The following is a 24,943-nucleotide window of genomic DNA, read 5'->3' on the forward strand; positions in this document are numbered from 1 at the left end:
TCAACTAACAAGGAAACTCTCTCGGGTAGAGGAAGCCACTGAAGCCTAGGAAACCCGCCCTGCGCTTGCTTGTAGCTTGCTCTGCACATCCACTACTTCCTGGATCTCATTCCCCACCCCTGAGATCCTAGCTCGGTTCATCGTGGTTCTTGGAAGATTTGGTGATTCGATATCTGTACGACAGCTCGCTTTCGCCAGTCGGCTCGGTTGAGTTCAATTTTTCTACTGGGGCCTGGAGGCGACTGTAATCAACCCAGGCCAAGGGTCTCTCTCACTTTTACTGGCGTGTAACTTTGAGCCCAAATCTTGCACAGTTCTCCTCTGTAACGTCAACCGTCAACCGTCAACGCCTAGACTGGACTGTGCATGGGCTTCCGAGACTTCTCGGGCACTAGAATGAACCAAGATCTGAGGGTGGCTAATCTTGGGAACTGGGAAACAGCGTCATGGGAGACGGGTATCGAGCATTACTCCAAGCTCACTCTTCCTCGATCTGAGTATGTGTGTCAGTTGTTGCACAATGCTGTCCTGACGCCCTGGCGCCCTGGTCAGAGCTGGACCTGATCAAAAAATAGAAGACTTGGTCGCTTGGATCCGGTCCCCACCGTTCTTTGTCTCAGGAGCTTGGCTCTTGGCTCTTGGCTACCCTTCTTTCCCATGTGTTTTTGGCGGGGCAGCTCGATTCCCTGTCAAGGGTTCCGCCTGTCTGGATCACCAATTTGGCCTTTGTTGGTACGACTCCGATTATTGCGATGGTCACCCCCGGCAGTTGTTCAGCCATATGATGCTGTCCATCGCAGCTAACGAGCACCTGGCGATGCCCTGATATGATTGCAGCGTCAGGGGATCGTAGAATTAGCTGCAAGTACAGTACAAAGCACGGTCGGTCAATCAATCAATCGGGTAATCAATTAATCAATCTGAGTCCGATCTTGTTCCCCTTCCCCGGCTTCCTGGTCGATGCTCAGGCACGTTGCTGTCCTCAATTGGCACTCACTTATTGAGTTCCACCAACGGCTAGCCATGGTATGTCTTCCCTTCCCTCTGTTTACCGCACGATGCCGTAGCACTGTGGTGGTAGGGAATCATACCATGCCACGCAACCTTGAGAGACTGAGAGCTCCCACGCAGACAGGCATGCAGGCAGCCCAGTATGGGACTGGAAGCTGGGGTTTGGCGAGCACAGAAAGTAACCATCCGGCAGGGTCCAATGGGGAAACAAGAGGAGAAGGAGAACGGAAACAAGGAAACAAGGAAACGGAAGCAGCACACAGCACAGCACAGCACAGCACAGTGCAGATACACATGGACAAATGCGGTGCCCAACCTAACATCCCATTGCATTCAGATCGACATTTGACAATATGCCCGATTCAACGGAATGAAAGGTCCGCATGCTTCAACAAGAAAGCGAACTCTGAAAAGTTTTACTTGAAACGAATTATTGTTTTTCGTTTTGCTAGTTCTCATTGGGGTTTATTATCAGAGATCGCGATCTCTGAGCCTGAGAAGGTCGAAGCATGGGTTGGAAGAGAAAAATGTCTTGACAACGGAGTGTCTAGTCTAAAAAAGAGCGACCTACCTAGCCCACACGTCACGCTATCGATGGGTTGCAGAGGACAGCACTCTTGTCCATCGAATCGAAACAAACTCCACCAGTCTCACCCTCGTCAAGAGTCTCAAGCAACCGAATTGGCACTGGCTGGTATTGTCGTTTTAGCTGCTACACAACGGCAACACACAGAGTATCATCTCATCTAGCTTGGTTGCTGTGTCGGTCAAAAGAATATGGGACCCTCGTTATGCAGAGGAGATGCATGAGTGTCAGGCGAGACCAATCTTTTGAGTAAGACAAGCAGGGCTTGCAGCAGGTAGGATCAGAATAGCATGAGACAACTGACAGGGTACAATACTTGCGCAAGATCAAGGGTTCTTCTTGGGTAGAATTATGGGATCAACAACATGGTTGTTCGGACAATATTGACCGTCGGATGAATAGAAGCCCATGGCCGCGATCCAGACAAGATTACAATGGATCGAATGGTTAACCTTTTAGGACATGGGTAAGGAAGAGCTAGGCATAGGCAGGGACATGCTGGCTGCCGTCGGCGATCACGAACGTGGGAGAATCTCACCAGGACTGGCAAAATATCGAGTACCTGATTGCTAACAAATGCAGGCTCACCTTTTCCCCTTCAAAACTCGGCGCTGCTTGTTAGCATGGGAGTTAACGAGAGGCGTTATCTTGCTTGCTGTGCGTGCAGCCAGGCTAAAGTTCAAAATCCTTCAAGTGCGGCACAGGATCAAAATACTGAGGCTATGCAATTCCCACAGTGTTGAGTCCTCATTCGTCAATCTCAATAGATGGACCTGGTGTTCCTGGATGCTGTCAGTCTTTCGAAGGGTTGACGCAAATCTTTTGACATAATGGAGTCAACTTGACTGCAATGAGTCCATCCCAGCTGAGATATGTGTCTAAAACTGCAACCAACTCGACAGAACTCAATCCAAGCTACTGTACATGCTCGGACTCGGGCCCGAGCCCATTCGTTAGACTCCCTTCGACTAACAAACCAGAGGTGGTATGCCTCTAACCCAAGAGACGTTGCTACAGTGGTGCATTCCCTTAACTCCGGTAACTGTGGTTGGCCGCTGGAGGGAGCGGGGAAGGCTCATCCACTTGGATCACAAATCCAATATCTAGGTTAGTATGTACCTGAGGTAGGTACATATGTATCAGCCTAGGTAGACAAGAATTCGTGCGTGCAGCCACACGAGAAGAGGTCCGGAGGAGGGCCGGTGCCAGTAGGTCGTGGAGATACCAAGGTAGCATGGACTGCTTTGCTTGTAAGTGACCAGACTCCTAGACGCCTGAAATGCGGAACCTTGTTAGAGCCTACCTGAATTCGATATGGGCCCCCTCCTTCTGCTACTGTACTGCACTGTTACTGCCAGGCTAGGTTCCCGTCGATACGGGGCGGTACTTGTGCCTTGATCCTAGCGCTAACCGTGAGCTCTTGATCGAGATCGATCGTCATAATTGTGCTCGATCCAATGGTTTTGATCGCCTTCGGATCGAGCTACATGCCTTTCCCGTGTCTGTGACCTGCCGAAGAATGTCGCTTTCCTATGCTTTGCTTTTTTGCCATGTCCGTATATAATGCAAACCATAACCCAGCCCTCTCTTCGGTGATACCTTTGCTGAGCTTTACCTTTCAACCACAAACCCTTTTCTCTCCACATCAAAAGTACTTTTGTTCCAGGGAAACGAACGACCTGCCATCGTGCCGCGTTGTATAACAACCAGCGTTTCCCCTCTCGCTCTCTGGCACCACTCCATCTCTACACGATCTATGGCTTCGCCTTTTGAAAAATAGTACAAACGAATCAACGACACGTATCAATCGATCGCTTTACACAATCCGTCCCGTCAAATACACATCATTACTCGAATCAAACTGTAACCTGTATTCGAGATCAGACCAACACACTTACTTGCCAATACCTTTTCGTCAAAGTTTCCTGTTTACTTACATTGGCTCTTACCGGCTTGTCAACCACGTTGCCGCAACATATAACCTAAAATGCCTAAGAGATCCCTTGACGTCGCCAACATGGGTGGTCCCAACGCCAAGCCTGCGCCCGCGCGAAAGGTAAAGGCACTTACTCCCTTCTATGCATATACTTGTGCTTGGATAAACCAGCTAACACTGTTTTTCCAGACTGAGCGATCCCATGAGGAGAACCAAGAGCGAGCATATATCGCTGCCTCAAGGAGAGCGGACCGAAGCATTGAAGCCCGCGTCCAATCTGCCAAGATGGCCAGCGAAATTCATAAGAAGCGAACCGGCAAGGCTTTCCGTATAACAGAAGAAATCGTTATGAAGGAGGAGATGTACGAAGAGGAAGATGACGACTTTCCCCGATCTTACCGGCTTCTCAAGTCCAACATGCAAACTCCCAACGCCGAGTTTAATGCTAGAGTGGACGCTTACCTTACCAACCGCGTGGCCATGTCACAGCTTCTATCTGCCACTGAGGCTGATTGGCGCAACAACGAGATTAACCAGACTTTTGCTCAATTCTTCCCACAAGCCCAGCGTCAAGCTCAGTCAATGTCACACCGTTGGTCAACGCCAGGCTACTCAGTACCTCAGCCTCAGAATAACCATGTGTCGAGCCCCATGGAGCAGCATTTTGACCCAAACTTTCAGACTGTCAACTATGCACCACATCAACCAACTAGACACAACGAGCGCAATCATTCAATGTCGGGCCTGTCTCCCACCGAATCAAGAAACGACGGTCCGGTATCGCCACCAGCCCTTACTCCTGGCTCAGGTACTCACCCCGAGACGCCTCAGTCTCGCTGCGCTTCTACCTTTGGAAACGTTCAGCCGCCACCTGTGATGGATTTCAGCCATGACGGTTCTGCATTCACCACAGAGCTACCTGCTGAGGCTAAGATGCTCTTGGGTGGCGTTGGCATGAACGATTTCAACCCCACGCTTTATGGCGAACACCAGAATTGGGGTGCCCAACAGCCATTCCACTATGGCGAGGATACCAAATACTTTAAGGAAGAGGATAGTGAGCTTGATACTGGTTACGGAAAGTACCCCGATCCCGACACAATGAACTGGGACGATGCCAACTTCGCGACGCCTACCAAGTATTCCACCGATGAGCAGGAGCCTTCTTGGGACTCGTATATCAACGACACAGCATGGGTCACTGAGCAACAGCAATAAGACGTTGCTCGGCATATTTCCCGGCTTTTTCCTAATGATTTTATGATACTATTTTCTGCGATCATGTACAGTGTTTAACAATTATTACAACAACACTGCTGCTGCTGCTGCTCAATTCGTTAGAGCAAGGCGACTCGATGTTTAAGGCGCTTGGGCGATTTGGCATGCTTGGACATACCCAAGAAAAAACAGGACTTGGAGGCACTTTTACCGCATTTTTTAGAATAACGAAGAGGCTTCCGCCAGGTGTTTGGAGGCGCATAACTGTATTTATTAGTAGGACACATGGTTATCGTGCGCATGGAGGTTGGGACGATAATATTTACGATACCGCTCAAACGGAGCCGAAAGAACCTTTTTCTCCTTTGCGGTGTTGACGAGGTTGTTTATTTTGTGTTTCCAACCGGTCGATTGGTCTCCTCGTCTTTGGATGAGTTGAGATTTCGGTTTGCAATTGAGATATCCTAGTCGGGCACAATTCTTGTATACAAAAGAAGTACAAGAAAGGGACTAAAAAGTCTCAGGTCTGTTTTAAAATTAATAAAAATCTTGGATATAATTACTATGATCTTTTGGATTAGTGACAATGTGGTGTGAGGAAAAAACAGGCTGTTGTTGTAGTGTAGTTCCAACTTGACACCATCTCAAACTCTCACACATTTGTATCCATGTGATTATACTTCATCATGGGCACTCAAGTCACAAGAACTATGGCAACCTCTTTCGCAGGGTAAGCTGACACCACTGATCTGGCTCAGCAACCCCTCGTGCTTACGTTGTTTGGCGACTGTTTGAGTTTGCAGTTGCATTGAGGAAAGAAACTCAGTCTCGTCCAAACCCAACTAGATTATGACTGGACCAACGGATTATTTGAAATGACCATGTGTGCTGATGATTGGTTTAATAAGGCTTGGAGCTGCTAAGGAGATGAAGCAGCCTACCCAGGCACGATGGAAGGGTGCTACGGACCGCTTCAAGTGGTGGTTGAGCAGTACTAATCCATGCGTCGATCATATGCCGTAGCTTCGCTTTGAAGTAGCACAAATCTAAGGAGGAAACATGCAGTAGTTTACGGCAGATTTAAGGATATAATTACTAAGGTGCATAATCATAGACATGCAGTTAATTCATTACATACTCCAGATAATAGTCTCTTGTAGGAACTGTAATTGGATCTTTCTTAACAATACACTGCCACTGTCTCTAAACGGGCCCACCAATCCCGAGTCGTCGACGCACGTTCCAATGGATGGATCTCTAGGTTCTAGCCACCTGGATCGAGACCTACCAAACACCCTAGCACGACAGGGCGCGCGGTACTTGTTGTATGCGCATGGATAGGCTGTCGAGCTAGGTACCTCGAGCCGTCCAACCTTAGCAGTTCCTAACATTTTGTCCCTCCAGGTTGCAGTCCAGAGCCCAGAGTCCAGAACCCAGAAACCCACCCCGCCAAACCAACGTCACCACCGCCCGCTTCCTTTCTTGACTTTTGCGACTCAGTCTGCAACCTTAAGGCTCGCTTTATTTTTTCTTCCCTCCATCCCATTTCCGAAACCTACCTACATCCTCGAGGACTATTTCTTCCCTCTATTTTCCTTTGTTTGCAGGCTTTTGCAACCCCGGTCGCATCAATCACCCGCTACGTGTCGTCGAGCTTCACGACTGAAGCACTATCCATAACAACGTCCACCACCGCACTCAGCATCTTTTATCTCCAAGTCCAGCTTATCAACAACCATGTCGTCATCGGTACCGCCACCCACGGTCGATGCGCCTGACGAGCAGCAGAGCGATACCTCCAAGTTGCGAACATTTCTGGGTATCTTGAAGAAGTAAGAGACTCACCACCTTTTGTCGGCGACAGTGCCGTTCTGCGATGGCTTCCACCGCTTTGTTGGGAACCAGGGACCGCCCTAGCGAGCGAGATCGGATACCGGCTCCGCTCCGTACACAACGGAGTAAGCGATGGAAGCACCGCCAGATCAACTGTCGACCTTGCGATATTGATGATGCGAGATACTGCCCCTTGAATTCCAATGCTGACCGCTCATTAAAATGATAGATTCATCGGCGTTTCGGACCTTGCAGCAGTTAGATTCTCGCTGCCGTCGCAGTTGCTCGAGCCCACCCCGAACCTGGAATACTGGACCTACATCGATGCCCCTAATGCCTTCGTTGCCATGGGCACCTCCGACGAGCCTCTTGATCGCATGCTCGAGGTCGTGCGTTTCTGGTTGACCAAGGATCTGAAGTACGCCAAGGGAAGACCATGCAAGCCTTACAACTCATGCCTTGGTGAATTCTTTAGGGTGCGTGATCTTGCATGAAGGAGGAAGCAAGCGACTGTTGTAATGGCGTAGATACTAACCAGGGTGTAGTGCAATTGGGAAACTGAAGACAACGCCCCGAAAATCGACACATCCAACCTCAAACAAGAGAAAGGCAGCACCAAGGGCGGACTTTCTGCCTTGAAGGCATCAGCTAAGAGCAGCAAGAACAACTCAAACCTCTCGCTTTCTGTGCCTCAACATGGCACCACGACGGACGAGAAGCTCGTCCGTGTTTCGTATCTCACCGAACAGACATCGCATCACCCTCCTGTGAGCGCTTTCAACGTCACCTGCCCTGAAAAGGGCATCACTGCCCGAGGCTTCGACCAGATCACCGCCAAGTTCACAGGTACCTCTGTCAAGGTCCTCCCTGGTGAACACAACATGGGTATCTTTATCACCCTTGAAAAGCGCGATGGTGAGACCTACCAGCTTACCCACCCTGCGGCGCATTTGGGCGGCCTGCTCCGTGGGGCTTTGAGCGTCTCAGTCAGCGAGTTCGCTTACATCACTTGCCCCAAGACCAAGATCAAGGCTATTCTGCACTATGTGGAGGAAGGTTGGCTGGGACGCACAACCAACAAGATCGACGGTGTCATCTTCAAGTACGACCCCGAGAACGATGACAAGTCACGGGTACAGGATGTTCCTGAAGATGATGTTCTCGCTCGACTGAGTGGGCCATGGAAGGAAAGGGTCGTTTTCACTCTCGGCCCCAGACCTGTTGTAAGTGAAGGTATCTCTGAGAATTCAACAAAACTAACACATAGCAGAAATCCGTCCCTGTCGAGGAGCAGTTTGTTATCATTGATATTACACCCCTTAACGTTGCACCAAAGATCGTTCCTCCCAAAGAGAAGCAGCTACCCAACGAGTCCTTGACCCTTTGGGGTGGCGTCACAGATGCTATCCACGCCAAACAATTCAGCAAGGCCACGCAGGTGAAGGTCGAGCTGGAAGAAGCTCAACGCGAGAAGGCCCGCCAACGTGAGGCCAACAAGGAGACATGGCAACCTGTGTTCTTCAAGCATGTCACGGGTAACGACGGCAAGCCCGACCTGACCGACAAGGGTCGGGAGGTCCTCGACAGAGCCCAGAAGGGTGAGTGGTCGCTCGAGGGCGTTATGTAAAACAGCCCTTTGCCCCAGGTATTTTTCTAGGTTTGAATTGTATTGTGGTTTAGAGGCGGACTTGGTCTGCAAACATGAACGACCGAAAGAGAATTCGAAAGGTTCAATCGTTTGAATTTTTATACGAAGTTGGTTTCCTTTGGACTTTCTCCGTGTCAGAATGACACTACTGGGATAGAGTTTTATTGCGCCAGAGAGTTGCACGGGGGTGGCCTTTGTGTCAGAGTTTGATAGACCCCGATAGTGGATGCATGGCGGGCTTGCGCACTCGTTACTTGGAGTTGTGGGAGTTTTTGAGTCTTGGGATTGTTGCTGAACTAGATAGCAAGATTCTCGTCACAATTCACATTCGTCAGCCACGCTACCTATTCACATCAAAGTGCTCTGAACTAAGCTCTGATAATCATTCACATTGTCATATGATGGAAGGGCACGCAAAGTAGAGTCAACATGATATCGTTACACATATCTTAACATGCATTTGATCTCGGTGGATCCTATACTATCGTACAACAAGAGTGGCAATTCCTATTTTTTACACATCATTTCTGAACCGAAGACTCCTCCGCTCTTCCCTCTTGTGAAAAACTTTTCATTATTCCAACACAATCGACCACTTAGGCGTCGATGAAAGCCTTGACATTGTTCAACCATCGAGTGTACTCACGCTGCTCCTTGACGTCGACGTAGTCGGGGACAAAGATGGCAAGAGCCTGAGTGATGCCACGCTCCTCGAGGAAGCGCTCCATGAGGACCTGGAGGTCATCATCGAGGCTACCGAAGGGAGGTCCGGGGTAGACGTCGGCGCGCTTCTGAGCGGCCTCGGGGGACTCGACCTTGGCGACCTTGGCGTCGTCGTAGTAGAAGAGGTTCTCGACGACAATGTGGCCGTCCTGGGCAGTGGCATCGATGTTGAGGGCACCAGAGGCCTTGCCGGGCTTCTCAACGACGATGGACAGGTTGATAGGGGCGGCGTTCTCCTCCTCAGCCTCCTCATCGAGCTCCTCCTCGAGCTCCTCGTTGGCGCGGGCGTTGCGCTGGCTGCCCTGGGCACCCTCATCCTCGAAACCTTCCTCCTCGAGGCCGTTCTCCTCAGCGTAAGGGTCGTAGCTGGTGATATCAGCAATAGAGAAGCTGATGGTGATCCTAGAATTGGTGTTAGTCACGGTCCCCACCAAGGCCAATTGCGATTGCAGAAACTCACTTCTCCTCGCCAAAGTTGCGGACCAGCTTGACAACCTCCTGGCCGGGGGTGTCGATAAGCTCAAAGGCGCTGTTGTTGAGGAAGTCCTTGATGCTGGCAGGGTCCTGCTCATCAGCCTTCATGTCCTCCTCGATCTTGATCTCGCTCTCGAGCTTGGCCAGAAGCTCGCCATCGTTCTCGGCGGCCTTTCGGAAAACAGTGGTGGAGAAAGCGGCCTGGGCAGGTCGCCGAGCCGAAGAAGCCTTGATGAAGGCGCTGGGACGGGCAGTCTGTCGCAGAGCGGCGCCGGAGAGGCGGGAGACGACGCGGGGCGCCGATCGGGCAACGTTGCGGGCAGAGAACATTGTGATGATTAGATTATAGGATGGAGGTTATAATAGGAGGAGAGTTTTATATGAAGAAACAAAGAAATGAGATATCGTCGTGGGAGTTGGAATCAAGTGATGTTGGTACAGACAGTGATAGAAGCTTCCAAAGTAAAGCTTCGTCTCGAAATTTTTGGGGACGACGAGTTCTCAGCGGGCTCAGCTAACAATTTACTGAACCCAGACTGGACGATCTTTCCGGCCAAAGCGGGGCATCATTATCACGTGGCGAAGAGAAAAGCTTCAGGCAAGGATTCACTTATAAAGAAACATTCGTTGGAATGAGATTTTTAGAATAACATGAGTGTACAATATTTCGAATTCGTATCTCATTATGTGGTATATATGTGGGTGTTGAGCTAGAGCTCTGAAACTATCGGACAAGATCCCAGTAACGTGTAATTCGAACCACTCAGCGGTTAGAACAGTTATCGAAGTGTTACATATTTGCCCTTCCTAGCCCTTCGAAATTGGTCATTCTATAGCACTGCTTCCGCTCAGTATAACTGACGATGTGCCATGGCCATTTTTGCTTTCGTGACTCACGACGGCTATTCTGAAAACTCGCTATGTGGTTGATAATCCCAGAGTGGTACACCATAGCCAAAAATATGAAATTTCGCTGCATGGTCACTAGAACCTCGATCTGGGTACCTGGAAATGGACAGCCAAAGACCTTACTACTCTCAGCCCATTGTTTCTCAGATAGTCCTGAGGTAGTAAGTTTGGCCGAGTTTGTCGAAGCACACGTAAACCTGCCAAATGGTGCTCGTTCTCTTTCATCAAGGCATTCTTTGTCAGTGAAGAATGCTCAGTTTGTGCCGCCCGAAGGGAAGGCTGTAGATCGCACTTGACCTTCACTGTTGACCTTGATCCATTTTAGTTGAGTGAGATATGACCAAGAGCCCTCCCAAAGGAGAAGAACATTGACGTTGTGACTGTCCAAGAGATCAGGAATAACTAGTGACAAGGTCAGTAACTCGACATATGTTGTGAGACCGCAGAAACTTACTGAATCCACCCTTGTACTCTTCCTCGAGGAGGTTGATCTTGGCTTTGAGAAGGTCCTCCTTGACACTCGCAGGTCGACCGGAACGGCGGGTCTTCTTAACTGCGTCGTACTCTTCATCGTGTTGATGAACGAAACTGTCACCTCAGTCAGTGTTTCCTCATTGAAATGTTCATCACGATGCTCACTTGTGAATCATTCGTTGAACCTCTTCAATCTCCGGGGCACCATTGCTCTCTCTGTCTTTAACACTCAGGGCTTGCTGGAAGAAAGCAACACGACTAACTGCTGCTGTGTTAGATAAGTTCTTCAAAAATCGGATGGGTTAACCGGGTGTAGCTTACCAAGTGGTTGTTCCTTCTTGCCCCTTGCCGCAGCCAACTTCTCAATACGCTGATCTCTTACACCGGCCTTGTGAAGACGCATGGAGTCTCTGGACTTTTCATGAAGGGCGTTAACGACGCCATTTCTCTTTTTTGAGATTTGTTTGCGTGTCTTATCAAGTGTGGTAGGCATATTGAAGAATTGTGAATTTATTCCTTAGAAACAAAGATGAAGAGCTGCAGGCTTTTTTTCTGAAGAACTGTCGTTGCTGTGACTAGCAAGGATTTTTTCTTCTGGCCTGGAAAGGAAGCTTTAGTGCTCCACCCACGCCAATACGAAGAACCAATAAGGTGGCGGATATATGTCGGTTAAAGAAGGACCCTTACTTTTACTGATCAACTTTATCAAGTCAACCGAGCAAGCAGACTTCGAATTTAATTTACGGCAAAGCTGTAGAGTCTGCCTTCGTATCTCCGTGCCATTGGTAGGTACTTCTTTCAATCAACAAATCCATCGGGATGTTGACGACGAATAAGTACATCACGACGTTTGGTGTAATCCTAGCAGAGCGGGCATGATATGTTATTCACGGTAAAAACTTTATTTTATCAATCATCATAATTTTATGAGCATATTGCTAGAGTATATGGGTGCTCAATTTCTGCCTCTCATGCAGCACACTCTCAGTGACACACACGGCGTAGAATTTGATCTGAGAATGTCAAGTTCCTCAAGATACAGTCTTGGTGGATCTCGAGTTGCTAGGGAAGCAGCGGGAACTAACTTTCCAGGGGTCTACAGTGGTTCATCGAATAAAGCATCGCGCCGGCGGGCCTATTAACGCGCCCAGGTAGTGTCGCAATTTCCAGGGGGTCGCGTTCTAGCGAATGGACTGGAGGGGAAGCACTCTAAATTAGGTGCCTCGCCTCCTACGTACTACGACAGGTACCTACCTCGGTGCTGACCATCATATGGGATTAGCCAAAATATTTCTCCCGCTTTAGGACGCCTCGACTTCAAACCACAATTTTGGCTTTGGACCTCACCTCGTGCCTTCCGATAAGATTGTCGATTAGTTTGTATATTTGCTTGCTGAATTATTTGACCCCGGCTCCTTCCTGACTATTTTGCCCTTTGTCTGTCAGTCTAAACAGTATCGCCATCGATATTCAACCCCTGCTGCACGATCCTGCACCGCGTGAATATCAATCAACCTTTCGACGCGTCTGTACACTACAGCACAACAGATCTTATAACAGCCTGTCCCCATGTTCGATTGTTGACATATGCAATTAAAATCCTTGCTGGCTTGAAGCTGCCCAAGTTCCTTCTGGGGCAGCGAGTGTAAAGCTCAACCGTCTGTTGTCGCCACCATCTTTCACGCGGCTCATTGTTCAATATGGGTGTATCTGGTATGACTTACTATACAACTTGAGCTCTCCCTCACCATGATGCTAACATTTTGACAAGGGCTTCTCCCCCTTCTCAAGTCAATTCAGAAGCCTACTGAGCTTAAAAAGTATCATGGCCAGACGTTCGGTGTCGACGCGTATGGTTGGCTCCATCGTGCCGCCTACTGCTGTGCCCTGGAGCTTGGTCAAGATAAGCCAACCCAGAAGTAAGTCTACACATGTTCCATGTATACTAACATATTGTATTGACGCATGCAAAGGTACCTGAATGCTGCCATGACTCGTGTTCGCATGCTTCGTCATTTTGGTATAACACCATACATGGTATTCGACGGTGACTTTCTTCCCAGCAAAGCCGCCACCGAAGATTCCCGAGCAAAGAAAAGAGATGAGAAAAAGAAGGCAGCGATGGAATTGTTGCGAGCTGGAAAGCCTGCGCAGGCTACGCAAGAGTTTCAAAAGTGTATCGACATTACCCCCGAAATGGCATCGGCTCTCATTCAACTGCTCAAGAAGCTCGATATCCCTTACGTTGTTGCCCCTTACGAAGCCGATGCACAGCTCGTGTACCTCGAACGGCAGGGTCTTATCAACGGCATCATCTCTGACGACTCGGATCTGCTTGTTTTTGGGGCCAAGAAGCTTCTGACCAAGCTGGACCAGTATGGCAACTGCTTAGAGATCAACCGCAAGGACTTTTGCGCCTGTCGAGAAGTCTCATTAACTGGCTGGTCCGATACAGAGTTTCGACGAATGGCCATTTTCAGTGGATGCGATTATCTTGATGGGCTACCAGGCGTTGGGTTGAAGACGGCTTATCGTATGCTTCGCAAAACCAAAGTCCCGGAGCGAATAGTGCGCATGGTCCAGTTTCAAGGCAAGCGGGTGTCGGAAAATTACCTGACGCAGTTCTATCAGGCCGAATTGACATTCTTGCATCAATGGGTGTTCTGTCCTACCAAACGCGAGCTGGTTCACCTGACAGACCTGGACGGAACACGGACTGCAGAGGAGATGCCCTTTATCGGTGCATTTGTAGAGCCCGAGGCGGCTCGTGCCATTGCCAGAGGCGATATGAACCCAATCACAAAGAGCATGATCATTAGCGCCCCAACAACGACACCCTCAAAGAGAAGGCATTCGCAGCTGGCGACTGGTGCCGTGGATCAACCCCCGCCTGCTACGAAACCCATCAGTTCCTACTTCAGGGGGCACAGCCGTATACCTATGGGCGAGATGGACCCCAATTGCTTCGAGGTCGACCCCCAGAGGGTTTTGCAAATCACTGGAGGAGGCTTGGTACCTCGTGTTTTCCCGCTTCCCAGGCCATACTTGGACGAGACAACTAGGCCCTTACCAAGCAATTCGCGAAGGCCAGAGGCCAACTCTACACATACATCACCAAAACTCCACCGGCGTCGTACTGAGCCCGTCTCCAAACTGCTCAACAGTTTCACCGACACTACCGCTACCACAAGGCGTACGTCTTCTGTGGGCATCAAGTCAAGCTCGTCTGCTGTCCCGTCAAGTGATCCTGCCAATCGACCGCCCAAGAAGGCGCGCTTATGCGACGATAATGAGACGGGGCCTGATGAAGCTTTACCGCCACAGAAAAGCAAGTTCTTCCCAGTGTCCAAGCCACGGAGGAGTCCAAGGCGAACGAAGAGCGACGCTTATCTCCTGTCCGATGATTCGCTTGATGAGGCGCTTATGGCGTTGCCCGATTTTGACGGTTGGAAGCCCTCCGATAAGATCAAGCGCGGTGTTTCGGTATTTGTAGAAAAGGACAGTCAAGAGACTTCAACAACGACTGTGGAAAGCGGGAGCCAGCTCTCGTTCATGAAGGATGACGAGACTCCCTTATCATCGTTCGATGACTCTATGCCTCCACCTTCGTCTACCGTGTCTCTGCCAAGAACCTCTTCCACCCCTGCTCGGCCGGATATTCGAAAGTTTTCTTATTCCAAGCCAACAGAAACGCCTGCTTCCACTACATCACAACGCTCTTCCATTTTTAGTGCAGCCTCCACTCCTTCAACAGCACCATCAACAGCTGCTTCTCGCATGACACCTTTGCAACGTCTGGGTGCTCGTGCCATGAACGCACCAATGTCACCCAAGCTGCCTAAACCACGCAATAGCCTCGATAGGCAATTCCTCTCGGGTGTGCCCGTCAATCCAGCATTTGTGCCCTTGCCCAAGGTCAATCTAGACGAAGTTGCAGACCTCAATAAATGTGGGAGTGAAGACCAAATCATCCCCGATAGTGATGAGGAAGATGAGGACGACGAAATTGACCTTCCGCCTAAGAAGCTTAACCTTTCACGCTTTGCATTCGCATAGAACCTAGGATTCGCTTTGATATTTGTAACTTTGCAGCTTGTCGGCTGCTTGAGTCGAGAATTGTCTTAATGATGGCATTGACCGGGCATTTTTATCCCTCAGTTTCTTTTTGCTTTTAGCCCCCGTTTTTATCATTTGGCTTCGGCACGATTTGCTGAGCTGTACGAAGAGAACAGAATATGGATGGAACTGGAGTCTTGTGGAACTAGTGTGTATTGAACTATGGAAGAAGCCCCCGGAAAGGATTAGGTAGAATATCAAATAGGCGTTTTTGGCAAAATATCTTGCCTCCGAGGTTCTAGTTAGAATAATACCCAACTTGGACTCTCAAGTACGGTGGTGCCATAGCTGGTGATCTTGACTGACATTCATACATTCATAAGAAACAGATTATTAAGGGCTTGCTCTTCTAGATTTCATGTGTAGCAGTATGCAACACTGTAGTCAATCTCAACATCTAAAAGACGAGCATGTATGTGATTGCAGTTCTCATTTACGTACCCGCTTATTGAATATCATAACCCATATCCTGAACCGCTGGAAATAACATGCCATAACAAGTCTATAACCCGAGTTCTTCCTAGTTCCAGCAGCTCAATCAAGATACCAACCCCCCTGCTCCACGCCAATCAATACCTCCAACGGGCCAACGCCAGGATTCCATGCTTGTCCTATCTTCTGAAGCAGGGGAAGAAAAGGACTGACCATAAAATGTAGGAAACAGTAAGTCGAGACAAGTGGTGCCGAATCGGGGCAATGGGGCAAATGCATGGGAAGTCATATAGCAGGATGACACCTTGTAGGTAGAGATTAAACCTCCATGTCCTAACTAAATGCTGCATACCAGGATTGCCTGAGCGTATACTTGCCCAAGGGACAAGTAGATCGTTGATTGGCCAATCATCTTGGCCGCACGCTGGCGACATGGCAAGGACTGGGAGTTCAACTCATAGCTTCCCTGTGTCTAGCACGACAATGAATGCTGTCTTTACTTGGCAAGAATACGAAATTCCGATGAAAATCGTATTGTATTGCATCCATACTTCAGCGACGATGAACAGGTGCAGAGGTAGTGGCAGCCAAAAGATCTGCGTTAAAGTTCCATTCGCCTGGACGCACATAAGAAAGTTAGTAAACATGGAAAAATAAGGAAGGGGTGGAAGTGTATGGCGGGATTCAGGGGGGTACGATACCATTTGCCAGGTTCTCGGCCGTATCCTCAAGGAGGATAACACGACGCTTGTTGCAGTATGACGTTTTATCCATAATATCAACTTTGAGTTTGGGGTCAGATAATTCTGTAATGGGCTTCTCAAACATTTCAGACAAGTTCTCCACAGCCATCTCAAGATCCTTTTGGTTGTCCTCGAAAATCTCTGTCAGGTTGTTTCGAGCGAGATAAAATGCAAAGGCATATGTCCATTTAAGAGTTTGCCGGCAGGTTTGAAGAGCCTGGGATGCAGAGTTGAGGTACTGGACCTCAATCCAGGACATGCCTGAAGCACTCTGAAGCTGGACCATCTTCTTTTCGGTTTTCTGGGCAATATCCTTGTCGAGTTTGGCTGATTGTTCGTGGTTGGCGTAGCGATTGTAGTAATGTAGATAGCGCTCAAGGGACGTTCGAGATTTTGCCTGAGCATCGCGAGCCTCGGAACCGCTTTTCTCCTCATATCTGTTACAATTGTACCAGCTGGTTCCATGCTCGGACCAGAGTCCCATACACATCCAGCAGAATTCGTATTTGCACTTTCGGCATGTCATGTGGTTGCAGCCTCCGTTTTTTTCGATGGTCGAATTGCACTTTGGGCATTCCTTGGTGTTTGCCGAGATCCAGTTGGCGGTTTCCGAGTCGTCGGCACACTTTTTCAACCATTTCTTGACCAAATCACAAGGCGCTGGTTGGTGATCTGGGTTCGGGCAGCCAAAGCAGAATCTGAAACCGCATCGACATTCGACAGTAGGAACAATCCTACCCAAATCCTTCTTCTTTACACCACATTCTAGGGCGTTGGGGCAGTCTGGGGCAGGACACCACTTAAAGTTGTCCTTGTCTTCGACATAGGTTCTGTTGAGAAGCTCTTGATATCGGCCCGCCAGCGCTGGAGTAACGAGAACATCGAGCGAGGCGGAGTCGAGGATGCGGCCACATCCATCAGAGGGACACTGGATCCTAGCAGCCTCACCTTCCTCGCGGATCTTCTGTGTTAAGTAGTGACGATAGCAGTCGACGCAGTAGCGATGGCCACATTTCATGGCAAATGACTCGAGGCCATCATCGTCCTCACAGCATATATCACATACGAAGCCAGGGATGACTTCCAGCTTTGGTGAGCTGGACGTGGTGCTGCTCAATCCAGCAGCTTCCATAACCTTTTCTGGTCTGTCCATGTAATCTTCTAGCAAACGTTCCTTATTCCATCGGAAATGGCGGAGCAGAATGGCAGCATCCTCCTTCTGCATGTCTAGAATCATGTTGACTTCGCCAATCATTTCATCCTGTTGGCTCTGGATATCGCTCGGTTCGTAAACTTTGTATGACACCACGTGGGCGGCTCTCTTCTTCTTTTCGACATCTTTGGCAAGGCCAAAATCGGGATCAGGCTCGTCGAACTCTTCATCGTCAAAGTCTGTGATGTCACGGTGGTTAGTAACTGTCATGATGGGATATGAGGGAGTGTCTGGAGTATCAAAAGTCGTACCATCTCCTGCTGAAATCTCGTCGCCGCTGTCGTCTTGCATTATCTCGTCGTCGGTCGAGAGAGCCGACATGTATTCTTCGTCAGAATCCATGGGGTTGCTAACAGTGGTTATTGGAGTTGGAGGCAGCGCGTGTTTATCTGAGAGGGCAGCTGAGGCGATGACTCTCTTGTTGGGTACTTCGTCTCTGTTGGCAGAGGTAATCGTCGCCTCAGCAGCCTTTCGCTTCCTCGTGGTGGGGGGAATCGTGGCGGTTGAAGGGAGATATTGAGGGAAGAAGACCAAGGATGGAAAGAATGTCTGAGGATAAGGAGCAGAAATCAAAGGGTGGCGTTGGCGTTTGATGGAGGGTGACTAACAGCAGCAGGTGGTGGTAGCCTTGTACAGTAGTTACCTAGGCAAACAGTACGTAGCCTGGCTCCAGTGAAAGTGCTGCTGTAACTGTGAGTCTGGTATGTAATGAGTTGTAACGGAGGGGAGGGTCAGAGAGTCAAGTGAGGCCAAGAGGGGTGCCTATGACGGAGCCAGGGTCGTTAAATCGGGGATAGGCAGGGAAACGCTAGTTGATCTCCTGTCTTTGAGGTCGCGTATTACAATATGTAGAGTACAGAGTGTGTACCTGTCTGTACTATTTATTGCTGGATATCGACAAAGCGTAAAGAGAGTTGTCGATGTTGTTTCGGATTTAGAGGAAAAGGCTGAAGGCAAATTTAGTTAAAACAAATTCAAGATTATGCGATCAAAAGTTACCTCAGCCATCAGTTAACCGGACTGTCCGACCGGGCATCAACCTTAGGTAGCGCGGGTAGACGGGACGGTACGGTGGGGGAGATGGACCGGAAGGCGCGATTACGCTGTAGTCGCGACTGATGATCAATGTGGGCAGGAAGGCAGGCAACGATCATGCCCCAGGCTCCAGCTGAGAGAGGCAACTGCGACAGGGCTTATGTTGGGCAGGTTTAGGCCGATAGGGATAGTTTGAATGCTGAGACATGAGCTGGTTGTTGGACTTGCATAAGAAGGACCAACCTACCAACTACCTAAACCACCTACCAAAACAAACAAGGAAAGGCGTGGTTGCCAGGTGGGGTCGGGCACTCTGTGGCTTTGGATTTCATTGTGGCGCTGTGTCTCAGTCATCATTTTTGTTTGAGCTGTAATGATGCCAGAATAATTATTAATCTTTCCCTCATGCATCCTTACCATTCTATAAATACAAAAAAATTTAATCGAACACGCTCTCTCAAATTGTCTTTAGCAGTGTATATCTGTAGGTTATGGGCTATTTGAGGCGCTTGTTGCTGAACCACTGTAAATATTCCTATCTGCAAGTTCAGGTACTACAGTGTAAGTGACGGCGCCAGGACTGCCTACTAGTAAGCTATGAAAATCATAACACCGAAAGTATGAATGTAGACTTATTCGATCTAAAGAAGAGATATGGGCTTGACAGTAAACACCGAAAGTATATCTCATCTACGTCTCGATGTGCCCTGAGCAATATAATTTGGTATGTATCTGGCTTCCTTGGGAGGAAGTTGCGAGATTTCCTGTAACTGAGACGATGAACTTTTTTCTTATTGTACAAGCATTAACATTGATAAAAGGACGGTTGTCCACTAATCATTAGTATGCAACACAGTAACCTTTACCATGCATAGAATATTGATGCAAAACAATCATTTATGCTTTGTGTTAGATTATAACTGTGACTACCTAGGTATATATAGGAATGGAACTGGCGATTATTTCATGTAATACGTGGTCTGATCACTACCCTAGATCGACACCCTACCAAGCTCTTGGGACGTCATGATATCACGGTTACAGCAATTCAAGACTATTTGCTCTTTTCTTGCCGGCCTGAATAATATGACTGGCGAGTATCGAATAATTGAGTTTTGCACCATAAGTTGGGTTGCAATTATTTCCAACAGACACCTGGTTGTCTCTGTCGCTCTATACATTCAGAAATGCATGATTGACCTCTCCTAGGATAATTAAAATTTCATATAGGTCAGGTTAATGAGTAGCAAACACCAACCTATCGTCGATACATACGTGACTCACATAACAACAGCTATTCCTCCATATTTCCACCAATCCGACGGAATAGACACCTACCTATCTCATGTTCGAATCTATTTTGGGTAATGTAACAGACATCGACATCTCTCAATAGCCGTTACCAATAGACTTATTTAGATTATCAAAAACATTGAGCGCGCGGCATAGGAAACAACAGCAATGATGCGGATGCGTCGTGGGCTCTTGCAACCACTGGACAACTCTGCATGATCTTTATGTTTGATGATGCGCTGGGCGGACCAGGCCTGGATTCATCCAGAAGCAAGTAGTCAACCCACCCTTGGAAGTTATATCCCTTAGAAAGGTCCGCAAAGCGGGTTCGCGATGTTCCTCTGTGTAAGTAGTTCAGCAACCAATATCGGTGGCGCCTATTCATAGGAGCACCTGCGAGCCAATGGTGTGTTCCCCGTACTATGTTGTCTGAACATTGGGTGGTCTAGTGGCCGTTTGGTAGCTAGGTCAACCCATCCAACAAGAAAGAGAGGGCAGCTGCAACAAGTATGCCTCGCATTGACGCGCGCTTCTTGCAGCAAAGCTCCCATAGACTATATCATTGTCTCGCGTATCGCCAGAACAGGCCGCAAGATTGAAGCCAACTTTAACAATAAGTCTCGTAAACGCTGGAGTTTTGCAAGTTACTACTCCGTGCATGGTTCGAAATATAGTAGTTAGTTATCTTGTGCGCGCGCGTCGTGTTGCAAAACATGGCGCACAAACTGAGAGACCAAGTGTGTGATTTTGAACGGACCAATGCCCTCTCCGATGCTGTATTGCAAGTCGCCAATGGGTTGCGTTGATTGGTGGCGATTCGCTGAATTGTGAAGCTCCATGGTCGGGCGATTCACTTCGTATCTCAATTTAGCATTCTCATGTTGTATGTAGTTGCCGGCTTCAAACGTGGTCTCTGATTGGAGTTGGCCGACCATATCAACCATTCGCCTGACAGTCTGTCCAATGGAAGTAACGACTGACGCAGTTTCCAGTTTTGAGCACTCAGATTCTGATCGAGATCAAGGATGGAGGCAGTTGCGACCTGAACCAATGATGGGTTGCCATCTCAACAATGAGATACATTTCCCCTCCAAAACCCCTCTTCTTCCCTCCATCTAATTGATTGTGATGACACTGGCAAGAGAAGAAGAACCAGCACCATCCTGACAAGAATTGGAAAAGCAAACTGCAAAGCGTTGACCGTTACTCGTCAGCTTCAAACCTTCCTCATCGCTGTCATAATCGTGGAATTAGCCATGGATGAGATCCTATTCGCTCGGTACTTTGAGTCGCCGTGAGCCAAACCATTGATCAGTTTGCGTAAAGCCCGAGGAGCTGCGCAAAAGCCTCCCCAGACCTTTTGCCCTTGGTCGAATCACATTCCTCACCAGCCATCTGGGCCAGTGGAAGCTATCCCCGGCGCCAGCAACGGCTTCAGCGACCAAACAGGTCTCTGACAGGAGATTTCTGGGCCAGGATGACAGGCGACTAGGGGTTATCCGAGAATAAAAAAAGCAAGACACTAAACTCGCAGACCCTGGCTCTGTCGAATCAAGTTGCCTCCCGCTCCCCTGCCTCTACGCTCGAGTAGGCGTAGCCCTTTGCCGCTGCTTTTAACGCGACTATCACCGCCAAAACCAGCCAATCCCCATCAACTTTTGGGTCCAAGCAACTTACAGAACAGAGTACAGCCATTATTACAGCGCCTCCCTCCTAAACACCATCCATGGAATCCCAGTTGTTGAGCCGCCGACCAAAAAGTCCATTACACACGCTTCAATACCCGTGTTGTTGAGCTACAAGAGATGCGAGTTCACGAGATCTCCATCACAACTTGCAACTAGCCGTTGGCTCGCAGCCACCCTGCCAGGACACCACCAGTTGGTCATGACCGTTATCCAGTTGGTTCCTAGAGCCTGACACAAGCCAACCTGACTTGTCGCTGTCACCAGTAGAGCGCGCTATCCACCCGCCTATTGGTAGTTTCCAGGCAGGAAAGAGACTGGCAGAGATAGAGTGACATGGCTAAGCATACTGCATCAACCGCCGTTGCCCACTAAGACGATCACACAGTCACATCCTCGCATAGCACTCTTGCAGACCGCACAATACAATATAGGCAACGAGAGGTCGGATACACAGAACAACTCGCCTCAAATCGAGGAAAGCAAAGCAAAGCAAAGCAAAGCAAACTGATACACAATTACAGCTCTGCACCCCTCCCTGGATTATTCGCGCCGCTTCTCTCTCGTGCAGTTGCCGCCCTTTCTCAGCCTGTTCTTCACCTCTGTACGCGCCTGTTGCTGCTGTGTTGCACCGTCACGGTCGCTGCTCTTATTGTCTGTCGTGTGCTGCTCTTGCTCAAGTTGCTGCTGCTTTGGTGATTGTTCCGCCCGGCCCCGTCTGGTTGTTTCCCGCATATCCACACATCCAGCCAGGGTCGTTTCCTTCAATACACACCTCCCAAATCTACCCCTTCACCCTTGCAATCCGTCATAGCTCCACATTGTTCCAACTGCTTCACACCCCTTCCTTTCTTCAAGCGCCCACCTCTTCCAATTTCATCCTCCGGCGCCAAACACTTGACGCAGGCCTTTCCTTATAATCATCTGGTACTGCCCTCTCCAATTCACTGCCCTTCGTTTTTCTCCAGTCAGTCAGTCAGTCGTCTGTTCGCTCGCTCGCTGCTTCCATCTGCCTGTACTCTTAATTCCCAGTACTTGGGATTGGCTGCTGGTTTATATCTACATATTCAACTCGCCCATAATAAGCCTAAATTTCGATATCTACGGTCAACTCAAACCACCACTATGCCTCACACCAAGCCAAAGCTGGGGAAACTTACTACTCCCGTCACAGCTACCTTTCCCTCTGAGATCACTTCGGCAACTCCTATCTCGGCAGTTTCGTTCAACTTCAAGCCTGATCCGGATTTTCTCAAGACTCCCATCAGCCCACCTATGGCCTATACCGATTTCCTCACGAAAGCCATGGCTCTCAATTCTCCTGCTACGAGCTCTGGCTTAACAACCCCAGACTCTCTTCCGGATTCGGCGACCAGTGAGGAAACCGACAGGTCCTTAAAGCGTGAAGCCTCCCCCCCTTCATCATCGGCTTCAAGCATCACCTCCAAGGCATCAGGCCGCCCAACTCCTCCAGCAACGGCCCCCATGGCACCTCCCAGTCCCTTCACCTGCGCTACGCCCATGTCTGCACCTCCCGCCGGCGCTGCCTGCTTCCCCAGTCTCAAGGTGCCACCGAGTCCCAGTGTGTCGAATATCGACTCTCCAATGAGTGCAAGCACTGTTCGATCACCTTTTAGCGCAAGGCCAGTCCACTCATCAGTGTTTGACTGGGATGCGGCTCTCAAGGCCCGTCTACTAGAAAAGAAGCAGAAGTCTTCACGGACTAGCGTACGACACATCCGAGAGGTGGTGACGAGAACAGTCACATACACTCCTAGAATGGCACCTGCACCAAAGGGCAAGAGACGCAAGGTTGAATAGACCTGCCGAGCCAGCACTTGTTTTGCCTCTACTCATCATCCGAACACATAACAATCACATATTCAACCGACCCACAACTATTAACGATCCTTCGAATACATAACGACTTTTTCTTTTGTTTAGACATGCATTGAAATCAAGAATATACCGAAAAACGACGAGGGAGCGGAACACACACACACACACACACACAAGGCAAATCTTGGAGCAGGCCTTCGACACTTGGCGGCGAAAACCGTCGCCCTTATCATTCAAACATTCTCTTGTTGACACTTGTTTGATACGCCTTGAAAGGAGTTGAACTGGAAATGAAAGGACACGGAGCTACTTGGGTGGTACAACTGGAGGAGTTTGATGGCGTTTTAACAGTTTCATTATCAGTTTGGAGTTGCTGTTCCCTGGGGGCTTAGCATCGACCAAGAAGCACGATACCAACACATGTGGAAGGGGCTGGGGGCGGAGAGGGGATGGGGATCAGCGACTAGGAAGTAGTCGACAGCCAGAGCTACTCAACGATGCAGAACCCCCAGCAGGGGTTGTGTGAAAGAGAAGGAGAATTAGGGAACGCCTCGAGCGTTGTGGACCCGTGTACCGGGCACAGAATCACCTCGTTGTAGCGCTTTTAGTCAAGAATTCACAAAGCCATGGGCTGTTTAACATCAATTTTGTCGCGTGCTGTAGTGATTTGTGCTTTGTTGGTGATAGAAACCGGTTGACTAAGACGTACATAATCGTGAACCAAGCGGCCTTGATCGTGAACGGCTTGGTTATAGACATCATCTCTTGTGGAAAAACTGGACTGTTTGTTTGTTTCTGGCTTCAAAACGTTTATTTGTTTGTTTGTTTATATGGATCTGTGAAGGTCGAACAGGCCGCAGGGCGGGTATACCCTCGATGTCTATCTGGGCCGCATGGACGGCCGTTTCGCAGGCCGCCAGCTCGAAGCTTCTCTCATAGAACCCTGCCCCGCACTTGCCTGCCTTATTGTCGTCCTTTATTCTAGTCCTAGGAGTGAATAAACCCTTGTTCCCTGTAAAGTGGTTTTGCATGGGAGGATGAAGTAGGTAGGCAGGCGCCAACCATAACTAATAAGAGATCATCTCGACAAGCCCCGTTGAGGAGATTTGCTTTGTCCATGTTCATTAAAGTCGGCAACGGACGAAGAGAGACGCGAGGGACAGCATAATATTTTTTTAGTTTTTGTTTTCGTGTTTCGCGGTCTTTGTTGTGATGGGCTGCAAAGACGTGAATCGAGCTACTCCACTGGGTCGGTTTTGGGGTCGCAGGCGCGGGACGTATGCAGCCCAGCACAAATAGAGACAAGGCAGAAAAGGGCATACAATTGCTCGTGACATGTGGTAGTTCTCCCCACTGTTGTGCGTCTTCAGCCTCCGTAGTCCTGTATTCCATCCATCGTAGTCTCGGTATTGCTTGCTGTAATTACAGTGAGAAACTGAGCTTGGAATTCGAAGAATGGTTGCCGGCACACCCCCCTGCTGGGCCCGGGGGCCTAATATCTCATCACCCCTGGAACCACTAGAAAGACTTAGACTTAAAAGCGGCGTGAATGCTCTCAATCCTCTGGCGGCCCAGCACCCTGGTCCAAGCGGGACCTGGAAGCCCCATGAACTGGGCTTGTAAGCGCCGAGCCATGGGGAATCAAGTGTGCCATTGGCCGGGGCGGGCGAGCCCATCACCCACCATCAAGCGTTGGTTGATATGATTGGATTTGTGCTAAGCGCCCAGGACTGTGGGTCGACGATTGCGATTTGTGTTGGTGAGGACTTGGGCTT

General features: G+C 49.2%; 10 protein-coding genes across 10 annotated transcripts; 5 read left to right on the forward strand and 5 right to left on the reverse strand.

Annotated features, from left to right (window-relative positions):
* Positions 1-1,092: 1,092 nt before the first annotated feature.
* FGSG_13047 (uncharacterized protein) lies at positions 1,093-1,761 on the forward strand (the record flags this gene model as incomplete). The annotated part of the gene is made up of 1 exon (XM_011328428.1): positions 1,093-1,761. One exon carries the CDS (start codon positions 1,093-1,095, stop codon positions 1,759-1,761), a length of 669 nt encoding a protein of 222 aa, XP_011326730.1.
* Positions 1,762-3,191: 1,430 nt separating this feature from the next.
* On the forward strand, positions 3,192-5,310 carry FGSG_07039 (uncharacterized protein). The gene is made up of 2 exons (XM_011328429.1): positions 3,192-3,653; positions 3,723-5,310. Exons 1-2 carry the CDS (start codon positions 3,615-3,617, stop codon positions 4,749-4,751), a joined length of 1,068 nt encoding a protein of 355 aa, XP_011326731.1. The 5' UTR covers positions 3,192-3,614; the 3' UTR covers positions 4,752-5,310.
* Positions 5,289-6,142, reverse strand: FGSG_13048 (uncharacterized protein; the record flags this gene model as incomplete). Its single annotated transcript, XM_011328430.1, has 4 exons — positions 5,289-5,360; positions 5,527-5,538; positions 5,721-5,797; positions 5,890-6,142. The coding sequence occupies 4 exons, from the start codon at positions 6,140-6,142 to the stop codon at positions 5,289-5,291; spliced, it is 414 nt and encodes a 137-aa protein (XP_011326732.1).
* A 153-nt stretch (positions 6,143-6,295) lies between these two features.
* FGSG_07040 (uncharacterized protein) lies at positions 6,296-8,556 on the forward strand. The gene is made up of 4 exons (XM_011328431.1): positions 6,296-6,583; positions 6,814-7,060; positions 7,130-7,807; positions 7,855-8,556. The coding sequence occupies exons 1-4, from the start codon at positions 6,489-6,491 to the stop codon at positions 8,209-8,211; spliced, it is 1,377 nt and encodes a 458-aa protein (XP_011326733.1). The 5' UTR covers positions 6,296-6,488; the 3' UTR covers positions 8,212-8,556.
* On the reverse strand, positions 8,506-9,872 carry FGSG_07041 (uncharacterized protein). The gene is made up of 2 exons (XM_011328432.1): positions 9,416-9,872; positions 8,506-9,357 (listed from the first exon to the last, which is right to left on the reverse strand). The coding sequence occupies exons 1-2, from the start codon at positions 9,757-9,759 to the stop codon at positions 8,829-8,831; spliced, it is 873 nt and encodes a 290-aa protein (XP_011326734.1). The 5' UTR covers positions 9,760-9,872; the 3' UTR covers positions 8,506-8,828.
* A 719-nt stretch (positions 9,873-10,591) lies between these two features.
* Positions 10,592-11,305, reverse strand: FGSG_07042 (uncharacterized protein; the record flags this gene model as incomplete). The annotated part of the gene is made up of 4 exons (XM_011328433.1): positions 10,592-10,740; positions 10,793-10,926; positions 10,978-11,074; positions 11,134-11,305. 4 exons carry the CDS (start codon positions 11,303-11,305, stop codon positions 10,592-10,594), a joined length of 552 nt encoding a protein of 183 aa, XP_011326735.1.
* A 1,207-nt stretch (positions 11,306-12,512) lies between these two features.
* On the forward strand, positions 12,513-14,868 carry FGSG_07043 (uncharacterized protein; the record flags this gene model as incomplete). The annotated part of the gene is made up of 3 exons (XM_011328434.1): positions 12,513-12,525; positions 12,584-12,731; positions 12,786-14,868. 3 exons carry the CDS (start codon positions 12,513-12,515, stop codon positions 14,866-14,868), a joined length of 2,244 nt encoding a protein of 747 aa, XP_011326736.1.
* Positions 14,869-15,389: 521 nt separating this feature from the next.
* On the reverse strand, positions 15,390-18,708 carry FGSG_07044 (uncharacterized protein; the record flags this gene model as incomplete). Its single annotated transcript, XM_011328435.1, has 3 exons — positions 15,390-15,977; positions 16,062-17,919; positions 18,619-18,708. 3 exons carry the CDS (start codon positions 18,706-18,708, stop codon positions 15,913-15,915), a joined length of 2,013 nt encoding a protein of 670 aa, XP_011326737.1. The 3' UTR covers positions 15,390-15,912.
* A 3,746-nt stretch (positions 18,709-22,454) lies between these two features.
* Positions 22,455-23,150, forward strand: FGSG_07045 (uncharacterized protein; the record flags this gene model as incomplete). The annotated part of the gene is made up of 1 exon (XM_011328436.1): positions 22,455-23,150. The coding sequence occupies one exon, from the start codon at positions 22,455-22,457 to the stop codon at positions 23,148-23,150; it is 696 nt and encodes a 231-aa protein (XP_011326738.1).
* A 1,005-nt stretch (positions 23,151-24,155) lies between these two features.
* Positions 24,156-24,844, reverse strand: FGSG_13049 (uncharacterized protein; the record flags this gene model as incomplete). Its single annotated transcript, XM_011328437.1, has 2 exons — positions 24,156-24,580; positions 24,640-24,844. 2 exons carry the CDS (start codon positions 24,842-24,844, stop codon positions 24,156-24,158), a joined length of 630 nt encoding a protein of 209 aa, XP_011326739.1.
* Positions 24,845-24,943: the final 99 nt, after the last annotated feature.

Source organism: Fusarium graminearum, chromosome 4, assembly GCF_000240135.3.
Source record: "Fusarium graminearum PH-1 chromosome 4, whole genome shotgun sequence".
NCBI lineage: Eukaryota > Fungi > Ascomycota > Sordariomycetes > Hypocreales > Nectriaceae > Fusarium > Fusarium graminearum.

Bases quoted from the DNA above. Each gene is read 5' to 3' on its own strand.
- FGSG_07039 (XM_011328429.1), top strand. From the start codon at position 3,615: ATGGGTGGTCCCAACGCCAAGCCTGCGCCCGCGCGAAAG. The intron at 3,654-3,722 runs GTAAAGGCACTT...CTGTTTTTCCAG, and splicing joins AGCCTGCGCCCGCGCGAAAG to ACTGAGCGATCCCATGAGGA.
- FGSG_07040 (XM_011328431.1), top strand. From the start codon at position 6,489: ATGTCGTCATCGGTACCGCCACCCACGGTCGATGCGCCTGACGAGCAG. The intron at 6,584-6,813 runs GTAAGAGACTCA...TTAAAATGATAG, and splicing joins TTTCTGGGTATCTTGAAGAA to ATTCATCGGCGTTTCGGACC. The intron at 7,061-7,129 runs GTGCGTGATCTT...ACCAGGGTGTAG, and splicing joins GCCTTGGTGAATTCTTTAGG to TGCAATTGGGAAACTGAAGA.
- FGSG_07041 (XM_011328432.1), bottom strand. From the start codon at position 9,759: ATGTTCTCTGCCCGCAACGTTGCCCGATCGGCGCCCCGCGTCGTCTCC. The intron at 9,358-9,415 runs GTGAGTTTCTGC...CACCAATTCTAG, and splicing joins CGCAACTTTGGCGAGGAGAA to GATCACCATCAGCTTCTCTA.